General features: G+C 39.5%; 1 protein-coding gene across 2 annotated transcripts in view; it reads right to left on the bottom strand.

Annotated features, from left to right (window-relative positions):
• LRRC1 (leucine rich repeat containing 1) overlaps positions 1 to 22,698 on the bottom strand; it is an 86,952-nt gene that overhangs the window by 41,196 nt on the left and 23,058 nt on the right. For both annotated transcript variants that reach the window (XM_054999713.1, XM_054999702.1), the window contains exons 2-4: positions 16,436 to 16,553; positions 10,830 to 10,908; positions 7,484 to 7,573 (exon numbers count right to left, since the gene is read on the bottom strand). In XM_054999713.1, coding sequence (XP_054855688.1) covers positions 7,484 to 7,573; positions 10,830 to 10,908; positions 16,436 to 16,553 — 287 coding nt within the window. The remainder of the gene's footprint in view (positions 1 to 7,483; positions 7,574 to 10,829; positions 10,909 to 16,435; positions 16,554 to 22,698) is intronic.

The following is a 22,698-nucleotide window of genomic DNA, read 5'->3' as shown; positions in this document are numbered from 1 at the left end:
TGGGGCTGGCTGTCATGAATATGCTGAATAACACCCATCTCAACATTTTTTTTTCTAAATCACTTTGTGACATGGTAGATGTCTTGAATCACTGCCTATTGGCTGTAGTTACATGGCTACAAGAGCGAACACACTGAAACTAGATCCAGACAAGACAGTAGAGTAGTAGTAGATGGTAGCAGAGAAAGCAGAGATCCTGAAGGATGTTATGCTTTCCACCTTCAATGAGGTTCAGCTGATCCTCACAGACTCAATCAACTATTTAGGGGGTGTACTGGACCCAACGCTAGTGATGGAGAAGCCAGTTAATGCAACTGCACAAAACGCTATCTACCGACTTAGTTTAGCGCAGAAGATTAGCCTGGATTAGCCTGAATTTGGCTAATCCAGCCACCTAGATCCAAGCAATGGTAACATTAAGACTAGCCTTCTGTAATGCACTCCATTCAAAGTCAACTGGAGATTCCAGTTGGTACAGAATCTTGTGGCTGGATGCAAGGCAAAGCATACATAGTAGCCTCATTCTGCAGTCACTCCAGTGGCTACCCATCAGTTATTAGGTTCAATTCAAGGTATTGTCTATTACAAACAAAGCCTAACATGGCCATGGAACCTCGTGTCTGTGGGAGCCCCTCTTCCCTTATGCTCCACCATGACAGCTTCACTCCTCTGAGCAGGGCCTTTTGAAGGTGCCAAGCTGCAAATGGGCATGATCACCAACTGCATTCTCTGTTGTGGTCTCCACCTTATAGAGTGACCTGCCTGATGAGGTTAAGGAAGGATCCTACTATCTTGGCATTTCGCAAACCATGCAAAACTGAATTATTTAGGAGGGCGCCTTTACAAAGATAATAGGGCTTTATTGTAACAAAACTGATTCAGGAAGAATGTTTTAAGAAAGGGAAAGAGCCTGTGGACTATTCTACTGTATTATATATTGCTGTATGTATTATCTGGTTATGTAATTTCTGGATCGTTTAATACGTCATGCTAATACTTATGCTTTGTTTCATTTTTGTTCCAATTTTTACTTGGGTTTTAATTTCAACATCTTAATCCTATTATATTACTTACTGGACGTCCCACCTTATTGACTGCATCGACTTACACTGTGTAATCCACCCTTGAGTCACAGTGAAAAAGGTGGATTATCAATAGCGTAAATAAATTAAAACATGCTGCAGGATTAAAGCAGTCTACCTCGTGCAGGATGCTTTGCTTCGTGGCTCCCTCACTTCCCAAAGGCACATGACTACTTGGTCATTTTCCATATTCTGAACAGCAAACCTTCCCACAGTTTGGAAAAAGCTACCAAAATTCCACCACCAATGGAAACACCAGAATGACTTAATAATGCCTCTGCTCGTTACATTGCAAATGGCAGTATAGTGTCGCATATATGAAGCGGAAATTATTGTTTAGAGTTACAGCAGCTTGAACAAAGGCCTGCAAAGCTTGTACAAAGGCCTGCAAACAGACCGTAAGCAGCTGCATGTGTACAACTTTGAATTCACAGACAACCATCAAATTACCTGTTAGTTCATGGTATGGACAGAACACTGACCAGAAGACAGACCAAGGTGTGGAACAAACTTTTGTAGCCCCACTAATGGTAGCACCTTCCTCCGAAACCAACCGTGTTTCAGAGCAGAAACAGCACATTCCCCCTGGTACAAAGCTCATCGCTCTGAATATTTGAGTCTGAGAAGACTCCACTGTTACTGGGTGGGGGGGGGCGTGGAATAGATCTTATGCCTTTGTCAAGATAACTACTATATGGCTACTAGTTACACTTAATGCATTTTTTCTTCCTGTATCTGTTAAGTACATTATAGTTCATTTTGATCAATAAAAACAGCTTGGGATACAAACAACTAAGCATAGTTAATTATCATATATGTATGGCATAATTTTAATGGAAATGTTAATTCAGGATCTGAAGCCATAACTGGTTTTAGTTAGCCCACCATGGATTTCACCATGCGTTTGTATCATTAATTTAACTGATTTTTTTGTAAAAACGTAGCTATTTCTAGGGAAGAAGATGCATGCTTCCACACATCTGAACTAATAATCTGCCATATGAGTTACCATCTGGAAAACTGATCTTGGTACTGGTTTCAGCATATTAAATATATGGAGGTCAAGGGTCCTACCCACTTTTAATTCCTGTGTATCTGATTTCCTCTGCAAACAGATGGAGAATTGCAAACAGAGCACAAAATATAATCAGATATAATATATGGAATGTGTTTTGAGTGTATGAACCACAAAATTACTCTTAACAAGTATAGGTTCCTAGTACCATGGTTCCCCTTTTCAGCATTCAATGCTGTATGCTTATTTGCAGAAGAAACCAGTGTTTAACATACATTATAATTATTCATGCTTGAATTCTAGCCCACCAAAAGTTGTCACACACATACACAAACTAAACTGCTGACTCAGAACCATTATACGGACAACAGCAATTGATACAAAGTTACCAAGTAGATCTTAACTACTTCCTGAAGATCAGGGGGCTGTGTGTTATTTTTATATGGGTTCAATCATGCCCCCTTGGCCTTGTACGTGGGCTTAGCAGCATGTACATTATATAAAAGAAAACATTCACAAAAGGTAAAAAGCAAATAAAGCCAGGGCTCCCCTCCCCTTTCTTTTTAAAAATACTTCATGTTCCTTCTCCAACTACAGAGAAAGTCTAATTTTATAGAACTGTGTGATATTCAATAAGCTCTTATTACAGCTGTTAAGTTTAGAAACTGAGAAGTTCCTTAACTTTCATAAGGATTATATGGCATCCACTATTCTCAAATGATGATATAGATTGAAAATGCTGACCATGTATGTGAAATTGGTCAAGCTGAGGCTTCTTAGAGAAACTGAGAAGCACAGCCAAACTAAGCATTGTCTATGTAAGCGTTCCAGAGAGCTTCACATGTATTACCTAGTGTCTAAGTTCAGAAACTACGTCAAACCACAGTAGTTAAAGTGACATTGGCAATCATACAACATATTTTGGTTTGCAATTACCAGACATACTAGAATCAGAAACTATAGTTGAAAGTGGATTTGCAGACCTCTATGGGTATGAGCTCCAAATTCACTAACCATAGTTACAGCAGCTGGCTACAAATAGATAACCTACATACCAATAAACCTTGGTGCTGAGTAGCTGGATAGTTAAACCAGACATACATGTCAGAGAAATCCATGCTTTTATAATCAGACTCAGAAATGTCTCTACAGCACTGTTCTACTGAAAAGCCCAACACAGATAATAAGAATTAAGACCATAAATCCTACATATTGTCTCTAACGCTACTTCTGTACATAGTCACATAAGAAAACCCTAAATTTATGGGAGACATTTTCTTATAAACTTTTTGAGGGAACAGGTGATAACGCTTCTCCAACTTCTCAAATTGCATTTCAATTATTTAGTGAAACCTTTGCTTACAGAATACAGAAAAGCACTACATGCTCAGAGTCCTCTGGGAAACTGAGAATTCATCGCTTCCAGGGTCTTGTGAAGATCTCTCCTACATAAGCTTTCAAAGAAATGTTCACAGACAACAAGTAATGGGTCTTAACTCTGTCCAAAAATGTAATTGTGGTCAATTTTTAACTGTTTTGTTATATACCCAAAATAGCCTTGGAGACTATTGGGCTACAAAGGCAGGGGCAGCACTAATTTAAAAAAATGATTGCTGAGAATAGTGTTACAATTCAAAAGCACTATATTTGACAATCTGAACTGGGATTTTATGTTTGCTACCATGGAAAAGCTGCTAATGGGAGAAAAGTTCATACAAGCAGTCAAGGAAATTTATAGAGACCAGAGTGCAGCAATCATAGTGAATGAGGACTTGACAAAAAAATTGAAAATCAGCAAAGGAACCAGACAGGGATGCCCGTTGTCTCCACTGTTGTTCATTCTGATTTTGGAAATATTGATGATACAAATACGTGAAGATGATACAATCCGAAGTATGAAAATAAAAGAGCTCTCCTACAAGGTCAGAGCTTTTGCGGATGACATGTTAATAGTAGAGGATCCAATTGAAAATATGCCAAAGGTAATAGAGGAAATAAAAGAGTTTGGAGATTTGGCTGGATTTTACGTGAACAAAAAGAAGTCAAAGATTTTATGTAAGAATATGACTAAACAGAAGCAGCAAGAGCTAATGGAGATAACAGACTGTGAGGTGACTAATAAAGTAAAATATCTTGGCATTGAATTGACTGTGAAAAACATAGATTTGTTTAAAAACAATTATGAGAAACTGTGGATACAAATAGAGAGAGATTTAATAAAATGGAAAAAACTGAATTTATCATGGCTGGGAAGAATTGCAGCAGTAAAAATGAACGTCTTACCACGTGTGATGTTCTTGTTGCAAACTATACCAATTATCTGAGACTCCAAACAATTTGATAAATGGCAAAGGAAAATTTCAGATTTTGTGTGGGCAGGCAAGAAACCACGAGTGAAAATGAAGGTTTTACAAGATGCGAAGGAAAGAGGTGGCTTGCAACTGCCCAACATAAGACTGTATCATGAGACAGTATGTCTTGTATGGTTGAAAGACTAGATAACTTTAAAAAACCGTAAGTTGCTGGCCCTGGAGGGACATAAAAAAATATTTGGATGGCACGCATACATGCTTTTACAAAGTAAAAGCAGATTCTTTGTTTTTGCATCACTATATTCGGAGAAGCCTCTTCACGGTCTGGAAGAAATACAAGTTGTATATGGAAGATGGAATTCCTTCATGGGTGGTTCCGTATGAAGTAATAGATCCGAGAACTGTCAATAATGAACAGCAATGTCTAACTTACAAGGAGATTACACAAATACAATATTCAAAGCTGAGAATAAAGACAGAAGAAGAATTGTCTCCTTGTTATGGATGGTTCCAGTACAGACAGATCAGAGACCTTTATAATGCGGACTGCCCGAGAGGAGGAATAAGATTGGAAAATTCGGAGTTAGAGGAAGTGATACTACAAGAAGGCAAGAAAGAAATATCCAAGATTTACAAATTACTTTTAAAATGGTTTACGGTGGACGAAACAGTAAAAGTCCAGATGGTGAAGTTGGCAATAAATTTTCATAAAGAAATAACAATGGAAGCATGGGAGTACCTATGGAAAAATACAGCGAAGCTTTCAACCTGTACGAACATTAAAGAGAATGTGTACAAAATGATTTACAGATGGTATTTAACACCAAAGAAAATTGTGCTAGGAAATACTAACATGTCAGACAAGTGCTGGAAATGTAAAAAGCATGAAGGATCATTATACCATATGTGGTGGACATGTGAAGTAGCTAAACAGTACTGGGGAGAAATAATTGAAGCAATAAATGAGATTTTACAAATACAAATAAATAAGAACCCAGAATCGTTGCTACTGAACTTGGGAATGGAGGCAGTTCCAATGCAGCACAGAACATTGTTATTTTACATGACACCAACAGCAAGAATTTTGTATGCGCAGAAATGGAAGACACAAGAAATACCAACTGTAGAAGACTGGATTTACAAATTGCTGTACATGGCAGAAATGGACAAAATGACAAGGAAACTCAAAGATCTTGACCTAGGACAATATATTGTTGACCAGGGGAAACTGAAACAATTTTTGGAAAGAAAGTGGGATGTAAAAGGAGAACTGTGGCAGTTTGAAAAATTTTAAAGAACAATGTTGCAATGAGAAGAGAGAAGGGAGCTTACCATTTAGGGGGAATGTAATTATAATCTAAGCTAATATAATATTTAAGGGGATTTTACATTGAGTATATGGGATAATGAGAAGGGGTAAACAGATATCTCAATGAGGTATACTATATATGATATATAACATAAAATAACGGGTTAGTGGATCAGATTCTACATTATAACATAATATGTGGTTGTGCTATGTGGTGTTGTGTGCTGTGCTACATTGGTGGCATAGCATACAACATATATATAAGATATTATTGTGATATATACTATATTGATAGTGTATTTGATGGAGTATATGCTTAAAAGAAAAGAAATAGAATAAGTTTAAATTAAGAGATAGGGCGATCCCTGCTATATATTATATTATATTGGTATGTTATATGGACATGAGATATACTATGTTGATAGTAGGTTTGATAGAGGTTATGTAAAAGAATAAGAATGTGCTATATATCATATTATATTGGTATGCTATATTGATATGAGATATACTATATTGATAGTAGGTTTGATAGAGGCTATGTAAAAAATAAGAATGTGCTTAGAATAAGAGATATTATGATTTAAAGTTGGTAGGAAAATATAAATGAAATAGATTTAAGTAATAAGAAGGGTTAAGGGTTGGAAAGCTGTTGGAAGTCAATAGGGATGGGGGAGAAAAAGGGTGGGGGACAGAGCAAGGAGAAAAAATGGGATTATTTGTGTTAAATTTGGAAAATTTTCTTTTGTTTTTCCACTCACTAATAAAAATTTTATTTAAAAAAAAAACAATTCAAAAGCACTATAGCTTGCTCAAATAGCTGTAACTCCAGATACAGACACTTTCCAGAGCCATCATGATGCACACCAATAGAAATGGGGTCGTTCCAGATATACCCCTTGTCTCTCTGCATCTTTGAGCAAAAGCAAAGCAGTTCTCTCTCCATATCTAGGCAACTCTTTAATTAAAGGTTAGATCAGCTGGGGAGGGGGGAAACATGGTTATTGCAATCATCTCAACATCAAACTCACCATTCAAACCAAGGGCTTTTTGCAGGGTTTTTTTGCTATAGCAGATTTTCTCCTTCCAAAGATAGGGCCAAGCAAGCAACACACACATACTTTAGGCATTGTGTTTAGTCACAGACCAGCAAAAACAGAAAACTCTACCTTGTAGGCACACAATCCCTAATGTACATAGCCACTTTAGATAAAGACACTCTTTGAAACAAAGCAGCTTCCATCCCACCATCTCCAAGCAATCCTATATTTTTATTTCCCAGAAACTGCAAATGTTTACACAGGTCATAAATATTTAGGGACACTTCCCATTTGACATCATCTTTTCCACATAATTTATTCAAATTTGAGGATTACATTATGCAAATATATATTTACAACAAGGTACTTCCCATAATAAAGACAATATTTTTGAGATGAAGCCACATGTATTTTTAACCGGCCTTTTCTCCAAGAAGATCAAGATGGCAAACCCCCTCTTTGATTTTACACCCTCACAGCCACCTTGGGATGTAGATTAAGTTGTGTGTGTGTGGCTGGCCCAAAATCAATGAACTTCATAGCTGAATGGGGATACAAACCCAGGATTCCATAACTCTCATCCAATGCTAACCAGTATGACCACACTGGCTAAGAGAATAGTTGTTTGCTTAACGCTACTTATGAGTTTCATTGGCTGCAGTGAAATTTGAACTAGACCTTCCCCATACCAGTGGGTCTCTAACTGCTTGTACTGTCAGAGAACTTACTTTCCAATATTTTCAGGTAATGCTTGTAGTGAGATGTCATTTACAGAAAGACACGTTAGGTTTTGTAGTTCAGGAAAGCTTTCAGGCAACCTAGGGAAAGACAGATAGTTCAAGTAAGTCATGGGCAGCAGAAAGAAAGGGCTTTTGCCCTGGAGCAGCTGAACTTGGCTTTGTTCTTCTTCCAGTACAGACCTTACCCACAAAAACTGAAGGAAGTGTTTTACAAGCATAAGAAGCTATGGACAAGCTGGCCCACTATTAACTTTGGGAGGAAAATATTCTTTGAAAGTTTGGCAAATATGGGAGATGGGAAGCTTTTGTCAAGGACAAAAAAAGAGACCTTCTTTCTCGTACTGTATTGGAAGTAGCTTTTTCTTCCAATACACCAGCACATGCTGTTTTAATAAGAAAATCAATAGTTCATTAAACTGGAGCAAAGCCATGATACTGAAATGAATCCAACCCGCCCAATAAAAGCCAAACATCATCAATCAGCTCCAGGGGTCTTTTTTTCTTGGTCCTGCATATGAGGAAGATGGCTATTGCCAATGCTGACTGTATTTCTAATGTGAATCTCTGCAGATTAGACATTATCTTAAATCTTTTAGACCTATATAAAAGACCATGGATCACTTTAAGTGAATGCAGAGAGATTAACAGCTCACTTTCCACATGGGAATACTGTCTCTGAGGGGCTAATTAAACAAATGCTGTTCTTGTCTAAATGTTTCTTGTGTGTTAAAGAGGAAGCACTTAGTCATTGTTGGGGCCAATATACCAAAGAGGAACAAAAGTTGCATGGCTTGTACCAATCCCAAGAGCACACTTAGACTCTTGGAAAGCAAAGAGGCACCAGGGTGGAACAATAAAGGCAGAACTCTATCTATCCATCAACCTCTGACTTAAGATTTTGTATTATATGTATTCTAGTACAGGCAGAAAATACTTATACCTTACTTCAGTTCTAAACAAAACAGGAAGATATAACACTGCCATTTTTCTTGTTAGTGGAGGCAACAATTGAACACCCCGCCCCACCCCCGTGTACTTTGCTGAGAAAAGTGACAGATACTTCGTATTCCAGTATTATATCAAGTACTACATCAAGACTGCAGCTTCTCTGAAGATTCTAAGGAATCCATTTTCCTTTTGCCCTTTGACACTAACCACATTTCTGGATCACATATCACAGCCAAGTTGCTACCAGGTACAACATACTTAAAAAAAATCAGAGTCTCTTCTAAATATAATACACCTCCATAACAGCAAGCAACTTCACAAATCTTTTTGGATTGCTCCACTGTCCTATCCTTTTATTTTGAGACACATCTAATTCAATATTTCTTGTTACTGCTGAAATGGCTTACCAATGCACAGGGGTAAATTTAGTATTTAACACTAGCTCTGAAATGCATTCCCACTCAGCAAAAATCACAAGGCCCTCCAAGTCTCAAGACAGGCGAGTAATGGAATGCTGCTCCAATCCTGTGCCTGGAACCAAGGGAGAACAGCTGGGCTGTCTTCTCTTGTGTAACACTGAAAGGAGTCCTGAGGTGAGAGCTATGTTTTTTGGTCATCTCCATGACTTTTCAGGCCTTATGCTGTATGGGATTGTGGGAAAGATGCCATGTTTGATAATAAACTGAGGGCCAAGCGACCAGTGACGAATGGCACTTGAACGGCAAGTGAACAGACTCACATGTATTCCTCCCTGTTCACTTGCACTCCACTTGATCACATGTGATCAAGTGGAGCGCAAGTGAACAGGGAGGAATACATGTGAGTCTGTTCACTTGCCGTTCAAGTGTCATTCGTCACTTGTGGCTTGGCCCTTTGACACTGAGATCAGGCTGCAGGAATAGGAAAACTGACTCATGGGGGAAAGGGTAGATTCCACAGGAGGCTGTGGATGCTACCTTGACAAAAGTTCTATTTATTGGCTTCCAGAAGGCTCATCAAAATTAAGGCCATATTTACAGATAAAGCTTTGCTTGGCAATAACTGACCATCTAACACCATCAAGGAATATGCCTTACAACTAAGAGTTCCCTGAAAAACTAATCATAAGTGGGGTCAGGACATCATTCATCTTCTTTGTTAATCAAGATTGCTACTCAGGTAAATCAGTCAAGCCAATAGGCTTGAGCAGGCCAGCTGTCAGGTAAACAAATTACCCCAGGATGACTTTTCCAGACTTTCCTCATACTTTTAAATGATGTCCAATTTTGGAGTTCTTCCACTGTCTGAAGTTCAAATCTTCCAAGAAGATACAAAGTTTCTGACCTGGACTACATCCCATTGCAACCCAGATAACTGTTCCCTTCCTAATGCAACTAAAGGTGCATAAAAGCTACCTCTCAGCTCCCAAAATTTTGTAGCTGGTGCTTGTATTCTGCCTGCTACCCCAACCCCAAGGTTGGCTGACTCTTGCTGAAATCACTAAACCTACTCCTGAGTCTCCTCCAAGCTACACATGGACTCCAACAGACTCCCAAAGCACTAGATCCTTCCTTCTTATTTCTACACAGAATAGGAAAAGAACAGCTTTTGCTCCCCATTTTATTTCCCCTTATTTTCCAATTCACATTGCATCATGCAGAAGCATTTTCCAGCTGATGAGGGATCCCTCTCCCATCAGCTGAAAAGCAGCCAGCATTTGAAAGTAACAGTTTTCTTGCTGTTTGCAAACCAAAAGATGAACCAAACGAACTGGTCTAAAGTCCCTTGTGGTTGTCAGTAATGGGCTCTGCCGAACCACCGTGAACCATGAACCGGCTTGGTTCATGATGAACTTTGGTTCGTATTTCAGTTCGTGCCCATCTCTATTCCTGGGTGCTAAAATTTGCTATTTTGCTTGTGCTTTGATTTAATATTTGCTAGTATTTACTCCCCCACCTATTGTTGTATCAAATCACTCAATAAACACATTTCTCTTTAAACCTGTTGTCCTTTTCCTACTTAATCACACTCCTCACAGCTACTCACAGACTCACTCACACCTGTCCACTAGACTTCAGTTTGAACTAGGCATAAAGGCCAAGAGACTTCTTACAGCAGGAAGAAAAATGAGCTGCCTCCTCTGGTCAGTAAACACAGTTAAGACCTGGGAGGACTCTCATTCTAACAAAGGGATAAATGTGATGACTCTGCATGTTGAGCTGGAAGAGGAATTAACCTTTTCCTGTCTGCTGATCTGAGCTAAAGAAGAAAAAGTTGGTCCCATCAGAGAATGCAGGAAATCTAGTTTTCAACACTCATGTCCAAACCTACATAAACGACTACTTCTTGAAATGCTTGAACAAACTTCTGCAATTGTACAAGAACCACCATATTTTATTAAGGTTACCTGGTGAGGGGATTCCCACTGAAGTCTGCTACTTGTAATGATTTGCAGAAGGAGATGCTTTCAGGAATTTCAGGAATATCTAGAAAAAAGAAAATACATCCATTAAAGATGCAACTGGGAGTCAAAGAAATCCACACAGACACATGTTAGATCTGAGCATATTAAAATCCCATAAAGCACTATCTAGCAACTGTCTAGCAATTATCTTTGTAAAAGCAATATTCTGTAGCTGATATGTTTATATAGACCTATCATTTAAGGGTTTGGGGAAAATCTAAATGAACAACTCAGAATGTTACTTTTGGCATTGGCTTTAATCTCTTGCCTCCCTCTCATCATTCAACACTCTTGATGCTCTCTAGCATTCAACACAAGCTAAAGTAGCATGGTATTCCAATTCTTTTTTAAAAACAAAAAACACAAAACTTGCGGTTTCAAGAAAAAAACCCCAACAATTTATGCCATTCTCCTCAAAATCAAAACTATTCTAGTAGATTTTAGAAGAGGAATGTGGCATAGCTCTACTACAAAGTAGAGTCAAACTGGACAAAAACAGTGGGTGATCTGAGAGTGGACCGCCTAAGTATTTTTCTTGGTGACTAGTACTTGCAGGCCTGCCTTCAGATTAAATTGGGGCCACAATGTGGGAAGACAGTTAATCTCCATCCCATTTAATATCCCTCTTTTTAAATGCCTTTTCAGCTTCTGTTTACCCTGTTAAAGACACATGAGTTACAAGTGGAGAAAACCAGATGGATCTGCAGAGGCCATTAACTATATCAGAAAACAACCTTCCATCCTCTCATGCAGTGGGCCATATCAAAATGGAGGCCCCCATGCAACTGTAATGTCTCTTTAGAAGACTGAGCTTCATTATCTTGGTCAAGCTTAATTTTTACCCTCAGGGGTACTACTACAGATTATTAAAGATTTCTTAAAGAGATTCTTAAAGATTTTAAAGGCCTAGTTTTGGGGTATATGTAAGATTTCCAATACAGCCCAATTTTAAGAACATTTGTTGCTCTGACATTTTTTTAAGCAACATGATTTTTAACTTTGGCAGGAATACTTAGTACATGGGCCTGTTTCAGAGTTTATAACAGTCATTCACTTGGTAGAATCAGTAAATTTGCTACAAATAATGGTGTTCCTAAGGAATGGTGACATGTAATTTGAAAAACAGGGGTGGGGGAGTGAAACAATCACCCTCCCTAAATGACACTCTTGTACACATACATATTTTGTCATGAACATGAGGTTCTGAGAAATTGGCTCTTTCCAATTGCTAAGCACCTAATCAAGTTTAAGGTGCCTGGGTAACTAAGCAACATGGATTTTTCCAACTCTGGTTAATCTATGAGTTCCCCAGCCAATTTGCTGTTTATTACTACTCCATGGTAAAAGACTAGATTATACAATAAATGATGCATAGAGCTATTTATTGTTTAAAGTGCTTTCTGAGAACTATAAATCTTTCCATATTCTAAAATGTACACATCTGAGGCTCTAGACGCCTGGCTCACCGAACAAACATTTGCTAGTGATGACCCTTGAACTTTCTACTACAGGAAAAACTATGTAGTCAAGGTTGCTGTCAAGACCCAATTATTTCAGCTTTGCTGAAACATTAACACTGAAAGAATCGCTTAGTATGTCTCTAGTACTGAGCCCCATTGGAGGGGAAATGGGTACAGCCAATCAGTGTATGCTTAGCCACAGCGTGAGCAAAGCTTTAATACAGAAGGGAGATTAAATTCTTGTTCCTCTTCCAATCTCTCCAAAATCATTTCCATTAGGTCCAATTAAGCTGTCTTCATTGGTCAATAGAAGAATATTCTAAATAGGGTTAACAACAAGTATGGAGAGAAGAGTTTTGCCCCTTTAACAGAGGCTTAATGGGATGTTATTTAACCTTGATGCCATGAAAAGTTCCAGATGCCCAGTTCCACACATTAAGTCTTTAATAAAGAGATAGGACATTTCTCCAGACCTGATGGCAACCCTTATTTTAAATGTCTTCCAAATTACAGCCAAACTCAGTTCTAGATGTTTTCCTTCGGTAGCAGCATTCACAAACAAAACTCTAACACTAGAATGTTCAAAGCAACTCATACATATTATTTGGGTTGAAATAAAAAGGCATCCTGTAGCTTTAAGCTTATGCTACAATAAAAGCTGAAGGACTCACCAAACTTCCGTTTATTTTTGCCATGACATGCTTACATAGTAATTTGGCTCTAATCCTTACAACCATACAACATTCCTTTAAAACAAACAAACAAAATACTAGTATCTACTAACTCTGCCAAACAACCATAGGACTCAGCATTTCTTAAAAGGAAGAGGCCGATGTGTTTGAGAAGTTTATTTAAAAACAAAAACAGACTAATTTAATGTGTGGTGATCTATCAACTTCCAGGATTCCTTCCCCATATAGCCATCTTAGAAGAAGAGGTCATTAGTCTGGCTTTGTCAATGTGAATATTCTTAAAAACGTGGAGTCTAATTGAACAAAAAGGCACTGAAGGCTTTAAGCAAAGTTCTTCGGATAGTCGCCTTTTGTGGTAGGATTGCCAGGTCCACTTATTCTCCTGGCGAGAGGTGGGATACCTGGCACTTACCTCTCTGGTGCTGCGAAGCATGTGTGCACAAAGTGCACCTGCGCTTCTAGCCTGTGCGATGATGTCACTTCTGGGAAACGCTCCTGAATCGGGCTTGAATCAGCCCAAATCAGGCCACTGTGGAGAACGGAAGCACTGCTGCATTCCCACCCCCCACTGGCCAGATAAGCCCCCCAGCCCCAGCAAGGGACTGGCATCTCTATTCTATAGTTAAGTAGAATCACGGCTCTATTCCTTTGCTGCCCAGTGGTCCCACTTTGAGAAGATACCTCTAAGGCTCAGGCACCATTTCTGATTGCGCTGAGATTCAGCTTAACAGGAATATATATTCACCAGAGGGTTCTCTTACCAAAGCTCCTTGCCTGAAATGATGCCATTAGGGTTCATTCCAAAGGTAAAAATGGACTGCAATGACCAACTCTCAGCCAAGCTACAAGAGATTAATTACACGAGGAGGAGCACATGAAGGGAGTCGCAGTATTAGCCGAGAAGCTGAGTTTTAAAAGAGATCAGAAGGCTTCGTCAATTTCCCCTCTCTACAGAGCCAGGGAGATGCTGCTCAGAGGGTTTGTTAATTTTCTCTTCGCCTCCCTAAGGCTCTGTCAGTTTCACTGCTCTTTCTAACAGGCTAAGAGGAAATACACAAACCTGAGCAGCATCTCCCTGGCTCTGTAGAGAGGGGAAATTGACGAAGCCTTCCGATCTTTTTTTTTAAAGCTTCCCAGCTAACACTGCGACTCCCTTCACGTGCTCCTCCTCGTGGAATTCATCTCTTGTAGCTTGGCTCTCTGTGGCAAGGCAAGTTAATTAATGCACATGCACACACAGACCAAGCACATCATACCACATACAGAACAGCTGAAGAATACCCTACCACTAAAGTGCCCTCATTAAAAATGGTTTAAGTAGATAGAAGGCTCTAAGTAGATCAGAAGGCTCTATCAGTTTCACCTCTCAAGAGCCAGCAAAGATCACTCCTTCACCTCCCTGAAGGCTCTGTCAATTTCACCTCCCCTTTGGGGAGGAGAAGAGGAAATAAACAAACCCTCTGAGGAGCAATCTTTGCAGGCTCTAGAGAGGTGAAACTGACAGAGCCTTCCAATCTATCTTTTAAAACTCAGCTTCCCAGATAGTATTGCGTCTCCCTTCACTTGATCATTCTCATGTAATTCGTCTGGAGAGAGACTGTGTCTGTAACGGATTAACCGTTAACCATTCTTCAGCTGTTTGTACCGCACTTCCAGGATTTTAAAAAGTGTAGTCCATCACATATGCCCTTCAGCATGATGCACTAGACCATAATGCCATCAGAGAAATCCATAAAGAAGGAACTTGTTTCCGTTCAACAACAAAAGAGACATGAAGGAAGTTATTAATGTACATTATTACCTCCCACATCCTCTATATTTACACTGAACTCTATATCTAGGAAACAATCCTTTACTGTAGCTTATTTCAAAGAAATGACCTCATAAGATATTTATTACTATAGTCAAAATAGGTAAGATCCAATCTCACAGAAATCAGTGGGAAATATAGCTGAATAAGATGTGATATTTGAAGATTTTGGAGAGTATTATCGAACTGTATGAAAAGCGCTTATAGCAAGTTGTCGGACAACAAACACAGTAAGTGCTAAATAAAAGTTAAGTGAAGTTAATGTCCTAAACTTACTTATCAGAAAATAATCACAATACTAAGCACCACCACAGAAAAACAAAAGTTATGCTGATGAAGAGTGACACAACATCATAATCACAAACAACTACAAAAAGCAAATCCCGATGCCCTTTCAAATATCATAATCTCAAATGCAGTGATGTGTTTTGTTTTTGTGTGTGTGTGTGTTGTTCCTACCAGATTTTAAGACACTTGGCGGAGAACGGAAGAGGCAGATCAATTATAAATAATACTGACCAAGAACTTCAGAACAAATGACGAAATGCAGATATACAGCTGGGACTTTAGATGATGAAAAGAGTTTTAAGCTCAATGTATAATAAAGAATAACACAACTGAAGCAAAACCATAGCATGCCTTGGTAACTAGATAGGTACTTAGTGCAACAAAGGGGGTGAAGATATCATGCAGTAGTATTAAAGATATTACTTCACCACAGCTAATAATCTATCAAGCATCTATCTATTATTTCCCCTTAACTAGGGATTTCCAAGGGTTAGGCAGGTTTTCACTTTCACCCTATCAAACAGGTATTGTTGACTTTTGCAGTACTTGAAAATTCTTCATACCGACATCAAAAACTGCTAATAGCATCTGGTGTCTTCTGTGATGTGGAAGTAAAATGATTGACAGCCATGTATGAGAAAGGGGCTAAATCAAGACTTAGAGTCAGTTTCAAGTGCCCCCCCCCCACGTAAGCAAACATGGTGCAGTGATTAGAGCATCAGAACATGATCTGGGAGACCTACATTCAAATCCACACCCTTCCATGGAAACTTGATAGGTGGCCTTGGGCCAGTCACACATATTCAGCAGAGCCTACCTTACAGGGCTGTTTTGGGGACAAAATGGAGGAAAGGAGAACTCGTAAGCTGCTATGGATCCCCATTGGGGAGAAAATAAGAGTAAGAATGAAGTAACTAAGGTCATGCAAAAACCCATTCAAACTTCCTGCAAAGAAATTTAGTTCTTTCAATATGCATGTTTTTAAGAGGGGAATGCATTCAAACCTGAAATCTTAAATGTGCATCAAGAGTCTCAAGCTCAAACTTTTAATATTTTTTCCAATAAAAGAACTTTGAATCTCAGAGGGTTATTTTTATTCCAAATGTGAGCCTAATAAGAGCACCTCCTTGAGAACCCTTCATATAGAGCAGTAGGTATAAATTATGTGAATAGTGTTTGTTTGGCAAAAGAAGTTCCTTGTTTGGCAAAAGAAGTTCCTGTATTGAGACATCTAAGATTTACTCATCCGGAACCACGCCATTAAAAAATTCCATATAACATACATGTACTTTGGCTTACCATTTCGAGACAAATCAAGTTCCACAAGCTGCATGAAGTTTGCTATCTCTGGAGGAAGTCGCTGGATTTCATTATCACTAAGCCCAAGTTTTCGTAGTTTTACAAGCTGAAAAAAAGGCTGGAAAAGAAAATAATTCTTCGTTAAGTAGGTATTAATTGGGTCTTGATTGTATTGAAGCTAGCCATGGTTTTGGCTGGACTAGAAGACAAGTAAAACTCTATCATCAGTACAGGGACTATTGCATATGCCTACAGTCATTGAACACTCATATGTAATCACCTGGGAAACTGGCCCAGAGAGGTTTTCCAGACACAATATGGATTGCTGTGAGAAAATACTCCTTCATACTAAGCAAGCTTATAATCTTGTCCATGAGTGTGTAGGGCATACTTCCACATGTACACATGGAGAAATATCAATATGAAGATTTCATTTGACTTGATCCAAACTTGTCACTATTTTTTCACAGCAAAATTTGCCTCTGTCTGCTTCAGAAGGAAACAAGTTAGCATTCAACTTTGAATCAGCTTCTTACCCCAAATCTTCAAAAGCACCTAGAACAAAAATTCACCACTTTGTCATATTCTGCAGTTCTCTCACATGCACTGGCAGCAACACTAATGTATTTATGAACCTCCAGAGCACTTTTTGGTCCTGTTATCTTAGTAATGGAAACTCAAGCTGATTTTTTAACATTAGGGTTGCCATCTGGTAACTAGCACCCAGTGGGAGACTGTGGGGGGCAGGGACATGGGGAGCGGAATTGCCATTATGTCATTTCTGGGGCAAGCCCAGAAGTGATGCCATCATACTGCTATTGGATTCAACCAAAATTCTGTGGTTTTACCATAGAGTTTCAGATGAATCTTAGAGTACCATATCAATGCAATGACATCACTGCTAGTGTCATGCCAGAAGTTACATCACAGCAGCCCTGCAATGCAGACTTTCTCACCTCCCCCCCCCCTGCCACCCTACTGAGTGGCAGTAGGGATCACGGGCTGCCAGTGGCTGTGAGAAATAGCATTTCAGCCTTATGACATGATTTTTTTTAAATAGGGAACATAATCCATCAGGTCTGAAACTCATGCCTCAACTTTCCTTTTATTACTGTAGCCCACTGTTTTTGTAGAGTACATAGGATAACTTCCCAACATTCAATACAGTTGTGAATTAGTGCTGAATAGTATGAGTCTCAAACTTGCTATCTTTTGCACTTTCCCACCTTGCTAATCCACAGTGTATGTCCCGCCTCCAAGGCCACAGGAGTGTGAGATAATTTCCAGGATTCTATATTCAATAACAATCAAGCCACACAGCCCAACACACCTACACCTTCTGAATTGTTTTAATAATTGTGCTTATTTATTGCTCTTCTAGAAAGATTGTTCACTGCTCTGAGTGGGGCACTAAAGGCAGTGTTATTATTATCCCCACAATACAGTTAGGAACCTGGGGCCGAGAGGAGTGGCTTACTCAACACCACCTGCTGATCTCATTGCAGTAGTGAGGTTCGAACCAGCAGAATGATGATTTGCATCCCAACCACTTAACCACTATGCTACTACCGCTCTGCTCAAGCATGTACTGTAAAATGACTTGGAATAGAATATACCAGTGGACAGGGAGGATGCAATATTCTGCTCCCATTCTACACATGGGGATAAAGGGCTTGCATGAAGCTAGCTAAAGTCTTTCAGCCTCCAGGTATAGTATCTTCTCATGAATCGTATGTGCCATATGTGTAGGATGCTCAACGTTCAAGAAACTTTTCCTGGCAAGGTAACAAAATGAGATCAATCAGCTACAGTAGCAGTTATTACTAGCTTTTATCAGTTGGTGTGCTTACCACAACCCCCCCCAACCCCCACCCCTGGTGAACAGAGAAGATCCACAATGACTTCAAAGAGTCATCCCATAGCCTGAAAATACAATATATTCACAGTAGTTATACATTTATTATGTTGTATCAGTGTTGCTGTTCAATAGTTAAAGACTTCTAATAAGGGTTCTACTACCTTTATTTTCTAAAAGGGCTGACTGGAATTCCAATCATAGGCCACAAACAAGACTGCACCAAAAATAATCCTTCCATGAAGCAGCTTACATTTTCAAACAAACTATTTAAAGAATCTGTCAATACAACAAATACTGATAATGGCAGTTTCTGTTAGAAGTGTGGGAAACCAGTGTTTGGGGGGCAATTCCCATAGCTGATGAGCAACTCCCTATACAAAGAAATCATTCTCACAGTTTCTGATCCTCCCACCTAAACCTTCTTCCAAACTCTGATAAGACAAAAATTTTAAAATGATAAAACACATTCCCATAAGAGCAACAACCTAAAATAAGATTGTTGCAATTACAGAATTTATATTTTGTGGTTGCCAGATCTGGAAGCTTAAGATTCACAGCTTACTTATACTGCCCACTGTAAATTATCAAAATCTCAAAGTTATATCGAAAGGATCGATTTTGGATTTTATTTGCATAACTTGGATGACCTATCTTTATTCTCCAACACCTAGAAATTTTCTTTTTATGAAAGAAGCCCTTTGAAGATACAAAAGAGTCCCTGTCAAAGAGTTCAACAGCATACACATAGCCTACCCCTGGCTGTCACAAACACTTTGGTTTTAATAACCCATATCCTAATTTTAGGGAACAGAAATGCTTTAAATAGAGTGCATATGTATAAATAAGGCAGGATAGTAGCTACCACCAAGCACGTGTGCAATATTAAGAATCACAGTGACTTGGAATAAAGTCAGTTTTTCACAGATTTTATCAGCTATCAGACGACAAGAGGTAGCTGCAAGAAAATAATCGACACATTAAGTAATGATGCAAAATAGAAGTAGTAAACTGTGTAAAGAGCCACTGGAACAAGAGAAAACCTACAAGAAGACATTAGAGGAACAATATATTTTCTAGCAATTTTCAACAGCTGCCTGTATCCTAAATGAGACAGTTCTACGGCACGGAAAAGTCTATCTAGAAGATCCAACAATATTGTCAATCTTTTCTCTACAGACGGTTGTTGTGGATTTTCCGGGCTGTATAGCCGTGGTCTTGGCATTGTAGTTCCTGACGTTTCGCCAGCAACTGTGACTGGCATTTTCTCTACAGAGTTTGCACTGGATCTAATTAATTTGATATCTAATAAGTAAAATCTGGTAATTTTTGTTTATAATTAGGCTTTACAGGAGCTATTAAACTTTAGAGGCCAAGCAAATCTACATGGCTGACACATGCAAATAACAGCTTGGATCCTTCACAGAGTTTCCCGAGGGGATGGGGTGGATTTCCATTGGTAAAATGTAACTTTTTCACCTCCCCCTCCAGCTCCAAATGCCCTTCAAAATACTCCCCTTGGAGAACAGGGAGGTCCTGGGAGGTCACACACTGCAGGCAGAAAAGCTTCCACACATGGAAACGCTGCACGAGATCCTAGCCATAAATGCCAACAGGAAAACTATTATAGGAAATCTACTGCAGTGACATTAACAAGGTTTCTTAACTCCACTTTGGAGTTAGGACAGTATACTAAAGTGACAGGAATAAACTAGTTTATTAAATGGGAAGGGGAGACGGCAACTTGCAAAAAGTAATGTAAGAAAATGGTCATTGTTCGGAATCTTGTATAATTAGAAATAGAACTGGAAGGAACCCCAAGGGTCATCTAGACCAGGCCCCTGCACAATGCAGGAAATTCATATCTATCTCCCCTTACCCTACCCCCCCAGTGACCCCTGCTCTATGCCCAGAAGAAGGCAAAAACCTCCAAGATCTCTGATCAATCTAGAAAATGACTTTCTGACCCCAAAGTTACGATTGGCATTACCCTGGGCATATAAGAAAGGGCCACAACAGCCTAGCAGCGGCTCAGCCCTTCATGCCCTCCCTCTCCTGATCTGTGTACATTGATATTAAGTTAGAGAATCATCAAATCCTACAATTTTTTTAAAAATGCATTTTTAACACAAATGCATTAAAAAATGCATTTTTAAAAATGCATTTGTTACATTAAGTACTAACAAAGCTTACCAACAACTGAGCTGTAACTATGTTTCCTCCTCCCCCATCCAGAAGAAACATTGTAGAGGAAAGAAACAAGAGAGTTTTTTATAAAAGAGGCTGCCGAGCCACAAGGACCAAGAAAAGGGTTTTATATTATGTGCCAGGAAATTAATTATATGCAGATCAATCAAATTTTACACTACCTTTCAGCGCACATGCAGAGTACCACCTTTTGGTTATATGCTTATGAGGAAGTACCTCGAAATAGCCATTGAACGGCACCGCACTGTCAGATAGGCTTACAAGCCCCTTCCCTGCCTTTACAAAAACACACGCGTGGGGCCCTAACTGGGTCAGAGACCACAGGAGCCCTGTCAGGCCAAGAAAATAGCCCGTGGGGGATTAAACCCCTGACAAAATCAGAATTGGGTTCTGCACACCTGTTTTATTCTAAAAAGCTATTTCCAGTACCTTGTCTGTTTGTACATCTACACAACAAATCTGGAGTTCTCAATGGACTTTCTGTAATGCCTTTTAGAGACCCATGCCCCTTTTTGCTAAGCTTCAGCAGTCAATTCACAACCTCTGATTTCAAGCTAGGTAACACCCGTGTGTGTAGGTGGGGCATAGTTTTAATTTTATTTGTAATCATCAGTTGAGACTACCCAAATACTGCTAGCCAATAGATGCATCTCGTATTACTACAGTAATGTTTTTGTTTATATAAGATTGTCTTATTTCCTTTGAAGACACATCAGTAAATCCTACAGAAAAGGTAGGATTATAGAGCTATCACTATATCCAATAGTAAACAATTGGCTTCCAAAGGGATAATAAACTGAACACATCTGCAGACAAGGAAAAAGTTGCTACATAATTGTGAATCCTCAGCTATACAGGAAATATGGCTGTAAATTAACCAAAAGGGAAAGCACACGCACCAAACAGCCTTAGGAAGATAGAACTTGCTCCAAGATACAGACTACTGAAAGTACTTAAAGAGATACTAAAAGAGTAAGGGTGGAGGGAGAGAAAAGTTAGCCAGCTTAATAGTCTGGGGGCTTATGTATGCATTACAATGGATTAACTCATATCAAGTATCCCTCACAACTACAGGCACCTAGGGAGGCTCTCACTTTTATAAAGTGCTTTGCCATTCAGTGTAGCTCAAAGCTGCTGCAAGCAGGGAGGAGGGATAAAAGCAGTCCCTCCTGCAGCTGTTTCCACTTGCAAAAAAAAAAGGTGCAGAAGGAACCCTGAAGGCTTCTTTCCGCTCATAGCACGGAGTGACCCACCTAATAGTAGAGCAATTTGTAAAGGCATGTTCCCCTATGAATATGTAGCTATGAATACTCATGGCTGCTGTAACATGTAAATAACCCTTAAGACCTTATATAATTTTAAAAGGGCACTATACTATTTGCAAATTGGTCTCCATCCAACAAAGATTCCACTGGGCCTTCAGTTTATTAAGATTCTGGAGACAGCATTGCACTTTTGTTCAAACTATTTAGGTGGAAGAAGAACTTAGGTGGAACTGGTTGGAGGACCGCACTCAAAGAGTGGTGGTCAATGGCGTTTCATCAGATTGGAGGGAGGTGTCCAGTGGGGTGCCGCAGGGCTCGGTTTTGGGCCCGGTACTTTTCAATATTTTTATCAATGATCTGGATGAAGGAGTGGAAGGGCTGCTCATTAAATTTGCTGATGATACCAAATTGGGAGCGGTAGCAAACACCCAAGAAGATAGAATTAAAATTCAACAAGACCTGAATACTCTGGAGAAGTGGGCAGCTTTGAATAGGATGCAATTCAACAAAGACAAGTGCACAGTATTACATCTGGGCCACAAAAATGGGAAGCACAAATACTGGATGGGGGATACACTTCTAGGCAGTAGTATATGTGAAAGGGATCTTGGGGTAAGAGTGGACTGTAAATTAAATATGAGCAGTCAGTGTGATGCGGTGGCAAAAAAGGCTAATTCAATCCTGGGTTGTATCAAAGGGGCCATAGCGTCAAAATCGCAGGAGGTCAGATTCGTTTTCGTTTTCGCAGCCATGTCAGACGCTCCTCTCGGCAGGTCCGAGAGGAAGCGGCCGAGCCGCCTGGCCGGGCAGCTGATCTGCAAAGGTTAGCCCCCAGACTCTCAGGCAGGGAGTCTGAGTCCGGGACGCGGCGGGAAGAGCCCTCTGACAGATCGAGGCAGGGGGTAAATCGCCCGTTTGTCCCTATGGAGGCCGAC

The sequence above is a fragment of the Eublepharis macularius genome, chromosome 1, assembly GCF_028583425.1.
Source record: "Eublepharis macularius isolate TG4126 chromosome 1, MPM_Emac_v1.0, whole genome shotgun sequence".
NCBI lineage: Eukaryota > Metazoa > Chordata > Lepidosauria > Squamata > Eublepharidae > Eublepharis > Eublepharis macularius.
Note: the sequence above shows the minus strand (reverse complement) of the source record. Positions and strands in the feature narration are given on the sequence as shown.